We start from the raw sequence: 9,794 nt of genomic DNA, 5'->3' as shown, positions 1-9,794 counted from the left end.
AGCATAGGGAATATTTTTTCATTCCTGCACGTGCCCATTGCTCTGCCTCAATGGGGTTTGAGGCAGGGCAAGCGGCACGTGTGTGCTTGTCTGGATGTGCCCTACCAGACCAAAAGGTGGGGGTGAAAGATGCAATTAATCCTAATACTTTGGCAACTGCTTATTTAGATAAACTTCTCAATTTCAATGATTTCAGTAGAAATTTTGCCTAAGTAAGCTGCTCTAGATTTGGCTTCACATTGTAGCTTCATTATATTCTGGTGATTTCAGTGGGAACCATAGAAATGAAATGCTGGTAACCCTTGCAAATGTGTGCCCTGTCTCCATTGAAGTGGATGGGTGTCATGCCATTGATCTATTAAGCTAGGTATTAATCTAGTGGGAGCAGGACTATGCTTTAGAGAGTGAGGAATCTTTTTAGTGCTTTCTTGTAAGTAATAATTTTGGAAAGAAAAAACAATGCTCAGTCCTTGGAACACACAGCTCTTTGTCATAACAAAAGTTTAATATTTTCCAATGAAACAAACTGTACATTAACTATAAATATTAGCCCATTCATTCTATCATTTGCAAGCACATGTACAAAGGCATATTTTTATAAGCATCTTCCCCCTCCAAGAAGTTCCTTTCCTTCTTTGTCTCTTCCATCTTGTAGACTCTTATAACAGTGAGAGTGAGCACCAAAGCAGACTGCTGTATGTATGCTGCATGTATTGATGGCTGCTAACTTCTGGCTCACAGGTAGTTGATTTTTTTTGCTTGTTATTTTTTTCACTGACTCCTTGTTTCCGTTACCTTGCATACAATGATGGATATTGAATGAATATGTGAACTTATCAGGCAGAGACCTTCTATCCTGTGAACTGCATATTTTTAACAATCCATTTTGGCCTTTTGGCCCATGTTCTATTCATAATTAGAAGACAACTATACAATGACAAAAATACTTTTGAACAAAGTCTTTCTGCACATTCTCTAATCATCCAAATGATAAATCTGATTTCCCTCTTGCACTAGCTTCACACTGGTGCAGCTGGTGTAACATACTGAATTACATCAATGTAAATGAGAAGGGAATCAGGCCAACTCTACTTTAACCACTGGAACAAACACATAGGTAAGACATTACTCTCCAAGAAATATAATCTTCTAAAAGCTTGACTTCATTGTGTTTTCAATATTATTTACTTCCCGTTCTGTCATCTTGACTTTGATGCTTGTGGACTCAGACAGACGTTTCTGGAAGTTCCCACTAAGCAGTATGTAAAGGAAAGGGTTAATACTGCTGCTGGCATAGCTGAGGCAGATTGCAGAGTAATAGCTCATATAGAATGCCAGTGTTGGCTGAGAGATGCGCAGATTCACAAGCTGTATCACATGGTATGGGGCAGCACTTACTACGAACACGCCAACCAGCACAAGCACCATCTTGGTTAGTCTCATGACTCTTTGTCTTGGGATACCGGTGTTGTAACTGCAACACAAACATGAACTGCGCTAACTGTAAAATATCAAGTATTGAAAATAATGGAAAGGGAAATGCAGATCAGTGAAAAGCAAGTACCATAGGTTAAATACATTTGGGATATAAGCAGGGACAAAGAACAGTACAAGTTTCCCTTGATTTATGCAGGTTCTATTTATGCAAATTCACTTGTATGCGATGACCCTCTATATGCCCGAAATTTGTTATATGTGAGGTAAAGTCTCTCTTATGTGATCAGCATAAGCATGCTGCCCCTCCCCGAAGCAGGTAAATCTGTGAGTTTGTGATGGGAGGGGGCAGGGCCATGAGTGGAGGGATTGGTGAGGGGAAGGGAAAGGAGTGAGGTGAGCGGAAAGGGCTGTTGGGCCAGGGCTCCACTTACCCCAGCCCATGCTCCAGTGGCCCCAGGAGCAGACGAAGCCAGCTACCTGTAGCTGCTGGGCTGCACCATGCCCTGAACCCCTAGGGGCTCTGCTTCCCCCAGGGCACTGTGCCCCAAACCCCTCAGCGCAGCACAGCCCAGCAGCTGCAAGCAGGAGGCATCCGCTGTTCCTGGGGCTGGAGAAGGGGTGGGTGGCAGCTTGCAGCAGGATGAGAGCAGGCTGGGGCCGGCAGTAGCACTGGGTTCTTCCCAGTGTTCAGGGTGGACTACAGTGATGGGACTGGGGCTGCTGCCACCCCAAAATTCACTGTAGCCCACCCCCCCAGCACTGCCACTGAGCACTGGGAAGAGCCCCAGCCTGCAACAGCTGCTGGCCTCAGCCTGTTCTTGTCACGCTGTAGGCTGCCACCCGCCCCTGTTGCAGTCCCAGGAGTGGTCAACACCACTGGCTTGCAGCCTCTGGGCTGCGCTGTGCCGGGGGGGTTTGGGGCATGATGCCCAGGGGAATCAGAGCCCCAGGAGGTTCAGAACATGGTGCAACTCACTGGCTGCAGGCAGCTGGCGTCAGCCACTCTTGGGGCTGCTGCAGTTGGGGCTGTGGGGAGTGAGAAGTGGAGCAGTGGGGTGAGTGGGGAGAAGTGGGGTGAGTGGGGCTGCCGCCTGCCCTGACTGCCAGGAAGAGCACAGTGCTGCCCCTGCTGCAGTCCTGGGAGTGGCAGACGCTGCCTGCTTGCAGCCGCTGAGCTGCCCTGTGCACCTCACCCCGCCCCTTCCCTGGCCCCAGTCTCACTCCCTCCCTCCCTCCCTCCCCACCATGGGAATGCATCCCTCTCTGTTCCACTGTAAACTGGGTTTGCTTTATGTGAATTCAATCTATGCGCTGTTCTCTGGGAACACATTTACTGCATAAATTGAGGGAAACCTGTAACTTAATTTTTCTTTCAGTGGGCATTAATTGTCAGGGTTACATTTGATCCTAAAGCTTCATTGATCCTAATGGTGCAGAGAAATTGTGGAGTTTTCTATACACTAATGTGATGACAATTTGTTTGGGTCAGATTATAGTAGGCAGCTGCAGATCCTCTGTATCATGGTATACATGTAAGAGGTCTAGTCAGGTGCTTGATAAATCTGACTATCACACCAAGACCTTTGACACATATGCCTAGGCAAGAGTATGGAGGAGTGGAGGCTGCCCAAGACCTACCATTCCCCTTTTAGAGTGATACAGAATCCAAAGGCCAGACTGAGTCCGGATATTCAGTGCCTCAATGGTTGTAGCTTCTGCCAGAGACCAACAGATAAGAACTGCCAGTATGCACAAGGCTGTGGGAGCTAGGGTTCTGAGGTGCCTTATACTCGCCTTATTCGTGAGGTTGCAACATTGTGGCATTTTATAGGAGTTACCCCACCACAACTAGCCTCACCGCATTGCCACCAGGCCATCTGGTCGGATGGATTTTACAGTCAGAATGTGGTGAACCAAATAATAGAACAATTCTTATGTTGCAAATCACTTAGAAAGACCACAACAGGTCAGGATGTTTTTAGTGCTATGGATTCCCATTTGAAATCTGTGGGTTTATTTTGTGAATTCTGTTTACACACTTAAGAGTGCTAACATTGCATGGCAATCTGAGGCACCCTTGAAAGGCTCCCCCTAGGCCCCCCAAAGCTCCTTAGGGTGCTGTGGCTCAGTGAAGTTTGGCTTTACAGTGCCTCTGCCCTTGTGTGAATCTAAGCTTTGACCCATTGACCCAGTCTTTCCATCACTGATCACGAAGCTGAATTATGAAATACTTTGAATGATACTTTACCATCCTGCTTTCTTGTTTTGCTGATACATATCCCATGTGTAACACAAAATTAGAATGTAGCAAACGAATATCAGTGGTAAAGGAAAAAAGAAAGTTGTTATAGTCAGATAAAGTGTGTACCTATAAAACAGACAGAAGAGACAGTGTGGTTACACATATATCTTATAAGTTATGATTATCTTATGAATATGAATAAATATGTTTATTTCCATTAGGAATTATGTACCCAGAGCTATAAATGAAATCAATGGGAGCTGACAGTGTTCAGCAGTTTTCAAAATAAACTCAAAAGTTGCTTCAGCTAGGCTCTCAAAAGTAGGCATGCAAATTTAGAGGCTTCTGAAAAGTTTGATCAGAACATATTTATAAAATAAAACACAAAATATATATTTACAGGTCATATACTTTGCGCATAATTCTGAATGAACCAAGAACAGATAGTTATAAACTGAGTAAAATAAAGAGATTTTTTTTTCAAAAGTATTCACTATTGATTTAACAGTCTGGTGATTGGCAATGATAAAATTCCCACCAAGTTCTATTACTACTACTGCTTCTACCATTATTACTACCACAAAAGCTATCACCTTAAACTGAGAGGTAGGTCTGAAAATCCTGATCTTTAATAATATATTCCATAGACAATGCATAAGATCAATAGGACGGTAGGGCTGGAAGGGACCTCAAGAGATAATCAGGTTCAATCCCACTTTGAGGCATGATTAAGCAGACATTATTGATAGATATTTGTGTAACATTCTTAAAAACCTCCAATGAAAGGAATTCCACAGCCCTCTTAGGCAGCCTATTTCCCTTGCATTTCAATCCTTATAGTTAAGAGGTCTTTCCGAATACTGAACCAAAATCTCTGTCTGCAGAGTAAGCCAATTACTTCTTGCTCTGCATCAAGCGCCACTAATTGCTACCCTCTTAAAGCCTATTAAATGTTTGTAGACTGTTGTCATGCCTCCCTTCCCTCCAAGTCATTTCTTTTCTAGTGAAAATAAAATCAAGCCCCTTCAGAGGCCTCATATTTTAAACATTTGATAATACTTGCTTTTTTTCTTTTGGATTCCTCCATTTGCTTACAACTTCCTTAGAGTTTGGGACCCAAACTATGGCCCACAGGCTGGATCTGGCCCTTGGAGCCATTTTATCTAGTAGCGGTGGGGGGTTGGTGGCATTTCTGCAGTGGGGGAACTTGGCACATGAAGCAACTGAGCCGTGGGTAGAAGCAGTGACATTAACACTGTGAGGAGGGAAAGGATGATTGTGGCTGTGGCCGCAGAATAGAGGCAGCAGCATGGCTGGGTTGGAAGAGGCCTGTGCTCAGAGATAAACTGTGTTATAGTGGCCCCCTGCTGCAAAAAGCTGCTGACCCCTTCTGTATGAAGACTAAGCGGTGCTAAATAGAATGAAATAATTACCTTCTTCCTAATATGCTCCATATTTTCTGGAAATGGCAGTATGCTGTTGATCATGTTCATTTTGTGGTCCACTGCAACTAGCAGATTGTTTTTTTTTCTGACATTCCCTTGCCTACCTACCTATTTGTTATTATCAAGGTATAATAGCATTTTTTTCTACTTCAGTTTTGTTTTATTGATTTCAGACCATTTATCCAACTTAGCAAGATTATTTTAAATTTTAATTCTATCCTTTAAAATTCTGGTAACCCCTCCCACCTTGGATTCATCAGCAACTTTGATAAGTATACTCTCTCTTCCATCATCCAGTAATAAGGAAAATGATTCCTGAACAGAACCCTGCTGGACCTTGCTTGATATGATCTCTCAGAATGACCAAGTTTGGTTATGTGGGACTGTAAATCTTACTGAAGTCAAGATAGATCACATCTCCTGATTCATCCTTATCCAATGGACCAGCTAACCAGTCAAAGAAGGACATTAGATTCTTTTGACATGATTTGTTCTTGAAAAATTTAGGATGGCTATATCACATTATTATCTTCTAAGGGTAAGTCTATACTGTGGTGGTGATGTATCCCAGAGAGGACAGCCCAACCATACCCTATCTATCTGCTAATACACACCCACTCCAAACTAAAAAAATGCATTGGTGAAGATGCTCTGGGGTTGTCTTCTGCAGCTGCTGTCAAGCCATCAATATCTGCCGTACTTGAGTGCTGCTACTGGGATGATTCTGGAAAGTCCTCAGTGGTGTATTTCTGAGTTTGGAATATAATGGGCAGGAGCTTTAAATGAGGCATGCTTGAGGCTACCCCGACTGGGATATACCACTACTGTGGTGTAAACTTACCCACAGTGCTTACAAATGTGATTGTTCAATCTACTTAAATATCTGTCCGGCTGTTTAAGTTAGGTTGGTAGGTCTGTAATTCAGTAGTTTCTCCTTTCCCCCCTCCTTAAAAATAGGTACCATTTCTGTCCATCTCCATTCCTCTGGGACCTAACCTTTTTGAGTTCACATAGATAATCACTAACAAGTCCTTGGTTAGTTCCCTGAATAATTTAAAGTGAATTCTATCAGATCCTAGCGACCTGAATACATTGAAGTTACTGAAGTATTCTTTAGCTGCATTTTATCGATTCTGATTTGTGCTTCAAACCTCTTGCTTATTAATATAATTAATTGCTCACAATTAACAACCCCCAATTTTTGTTTTTTTTGTGAAGACTGAAGCAATGAATATTTGTCTTCCTGGTTTGATCAGTTCTCTTTCTTTCTCTGTTAAGCAATAGCTTTTCTTATTTTTATGTTTCTGCTTAGTTGTAATTCATCTAGTGTGTTCCAATTCCACAAATGAGACAGGAACCTGTAGACTGGGCTCCCAAACCTGGGAGGATCAGGTATGTATTTTGAAGAGTACAGGCTATTATTTTTTCATCACCCATATTCTCAAACTAGTAGAGTGTGGTTAGTGATCATGGGGCATGTCTGTAGAAAAAAACAGTTGCCTAGTTCAAGCCAGAGGATAAGTACATGAGGTCAAGCCTTCAGCTCATGTTCAGCTCCATTGAATTTCATAGTGCTGAAGGCATATATAGTAATTATAAAATCCAAGTGTGCTTTAGAGGCCATGGTGTCCTAAAAAGCTAAGTAAAAGACCAAAGTTTTCCTCATGCTTCCACTCTTGTCAGGGGATAGTAATGTTGCAGACAAACTGGGTCAGACCTTCAAAGGATATAAATCAGACCTGAAATCAACAGTGAGCATGCCTATATGTGCCCCTGATTGTGCAGTACCCACACAGTTTTCGACCCTACTCCACAGCAGCTGTGGCATCACAGTTAGTGCCCGTTGATGCTATGTTGCTGTAGCAACAAGCTACATTGCCATAGCTCATTGCTACAGTGATATAGCATCTCGTGTAGATGTGCCCAGGATCACCCTAATTTACACAAGGGGACTATCTGAAGCATTTTAAAATCTTACCAAAGTACGTGGTCAGGTGATGTTAAATCAAAAGCACAACTTTCCAAACCATCTTTGAATTTGATTACTTTTGTGTAGACCCATGCAGGAAATACCAGAATAAGAGAAGCTATCCATAGGCATAAATTGACTCGAATGGTCTTAGATATTGTTCTCAGGCGGGTGAGGCGAAATGGTTGGACAAGAGCCAAGTATCTATAAAAACAGGTAAAAGAACAAAATTACGGAGGATTCTCATGTTGTGGTTCCTAAAATCATGAATAAATAAAATAACCAACCAAAGCTGCATTTCAAAAGTTGTCAGTTGCTACACACAGGAGGAAAACATTCTCTGAGTCTTTTATTCAAGTAGCGCTTTTATGAACCCACAAGGGCAGTTATGATTTAAGCTTTGCCCCCAAAGTCCTTTAATAGCTCTTACACAGCTTTGTCATAAGCTATGGATCTGAAGGAAGCAGATTTCAGAAGTCATCTGTGTAAGGAGTTAGCAAAGACAAAAACCTTGACTGAGTTCTTGGAAGGCATTGGAAATATGAAATTTCATCACTGACTATTATTTTGCAACATAATTAAAAGATGCCGTGGCATACCTGAATGATAGATTTGTTAAACTAGTTGTTTATAGAATGTTAAGGCATCTACTATCAATATGGCCAATGAAATAGAATCAGAACATTTCAGGGTTTACAGACCAAAAAGTAACCTTCAGTTATCTATAGTTTTATCAAATTCAAATGCAATTTCATGACCTGTGTATGCTGTAAAATGTTAAAGGTAACTTTGCTATATCAGCTCAAAGTAGATTAAAATTGGTAATCCATTAACTGAAAAGATTCAAATTAAAAACAACAATTCATATAGCCACAAATCTGACTTTTAAATGTTTTTTTTCTAGGAATATCACCAGGGGTATCTGTGTGATGGGCATTAAAGTGTATTGAATTTGACATCCTTTTTAAATTCCAGTTATGTACAGTCTATTAATAGCATGGCAGCTTGGTTCACATATAAATGTTTTGTTTTGTGGAGAATGCATTGTAATGTGCAGGGAAATTCCATTTTGTTGGTGAAAAATGTAAGGTTAAGGACAAGAAATGCAAAATCTGCCAACACATCTCTACCACACCCACCATAACTACACCCAAAACAAAACCGTCACCATTCCTGGATCTTGCACTTGAACCTCCAGAAATGTTTTATATCTCATCCAGTGCACCAAATGCCTTGAGAAGAAAATATGTAGGAGAAATCAAACAACAACTGCACACCAGAATGAACACATACCAAAAATCTATTAAAGACAAGAATACCCAGCTATCTGTGGGAGCACACTTTTCACAAGACTATCATTTTCTCCAATCTCTCAGTTCTAATCCTCAAAGGGAATTTACAAAACACCTTTTGTAGATGAGCCCATGAACTTCACTTCATAAATCTACTGCATACAAATAATCATGGACTCAATATAGACATTGGATTTATGACACATTACAACCTGCCTGACATCTGATTCACCAGGTACCTGCCAGACCTGGCCTCTTACACTTTCTCCCCCATCCCTTTTTTTACCTCCCTTCCATATCTTCCCTTTGTCTTCCTAATTTCCAGCTATTTCTTTTTTTATAGACAGTCTCTTTACTGTAGAGTCTCCCTTACTCACCTTTGGCTTTTTGCACCCCACCCTCCCTTCCCTGCTCTACCTTTTATTTTCCTAATTTATACCTATTTACATTTTCACTGACATCCTGTCACACTTTTAGCTTCTCTCATTCCTTGAAGCCTCAGAACAACAAAGACTTCATACACCTGAAGAAGGATAATTGCACCTGAAAGCTTGCTAACAACTTTCTTCAAACTACTAAGTTGGTCTAATAAAAGATATCACATCTACTCAAAGAACCCTTCCTGCCTAAGGCTAAGTTCTACATTTCTGTGGGTGCATCTACGCAAGACACAAAGTAGCATAGTTTGCTGTGCAGTAAGCATATGTGTCTACACATGCACATACTTACTGCTCAGTGAACCTTGCTAATAGTGAGTAAATTTGGTACCTGCAAATGCAAGAAGCAAATTTACTCATGAGTAGCTACTGTGCAGTAATGCTTGTGTAGATGCCTGACCAGGAGCAAATCTGTTTCCAGTCAGCCAGCCACCAGGAGGCAGGAGATTGCTTCCTGCCCCCGGGACCTGCCTGCTGCTGGGGCAGGCTCCACCACCAGAGCCCAGGCAGGGACTACATCCTCCTGCCCCAGCAGCTGGCAGTTCCAAGCCTCACACTCTTTGAGATTGCTATCAGAGAGTGGGGAATGGGAGAGCCTTATCTCCCAGTACCAGCTCCATGTTTGCAGGGTTTAGGTTGAGAGATAAGGATCTCCCAGCCTGTGCCTTTCAGTTGTGAAGCTGGTGCTGGAAGCTTGTTCCCCATCCAGTTCTATGCACGCAGAGCTGAGCAGGGAATAGGTTCCCCAGCTTGTTCCCCACCCAGCTCTGTGCTTGTGGAGCTGAGTGGGGAACAGGCTTTTCAGGCCCCACCCTGTGACCGTGGAGTGAAAGCTAGGAACTATCTAGGTTATGGGCAGATCTTACACCCCTGCCCCATCTGCCAGTGGAGCAGCTAGTAGTGAACTACTACAGGAGGGACCTGAACACATCATCTAGCCTGAACCCCTGCCACAGGCAGGAATGAATGCTG

General features: G+C 42.4%; 1 protein-coding gene across 1 annotated transcript in view; it reads right to left on the bottom strand.

Annotated features, from left to right (window-relative positions):
* Window positions 1-611: 611 nt before the first annotated feature.
* MCHR2 (melanin concentrating hormone receptor 2) overlaps window positions 612-9,794 on the bottom strand; it is a 59,228-nt gene continuing 50,045 nt past the window's right edge. The window contains exons 3-5 of the mRNA XM_019520168.1: window positions 7,103-7,297; window positions 3,686-3,805; window positions 612-1,474 (exon numbers count right to left, since the gene is read on the bottom strand). Coding sequence (XP_019375713.1) covers window positions 1,150-1,474; window positions 3,686-3,805; window positions 7,103-7,297 — 640 coding nt within the window. The 3' untranslated portion in view covers window positions 612-1,149. The remainder of the gene's footprint in view (window positions 1,475-3,685; window positions 3,806-7,102; window positions 7,298-9,794) is intronic.

The sequence above is a fragment of the Gavialis gangeticus genome, unplaced genomic scaffold (genome assembly GCF_001723915.1).
Source record: "Gavialis gangeticus isolate Ggan-Ray unplaced genomic scaffold, GavGan_comp1, whole genome shotgun sequence".
NCBI classification, from domain to species: domain Eukaryota; kingdom Metazoa; phylum Chordata; order Crocodylia; family Gavialidae; genus Gavialis; species Gavialis gangeticus.
This window is presented reverse-complemented; position numbering and strand designations above follow the sequence as displayed.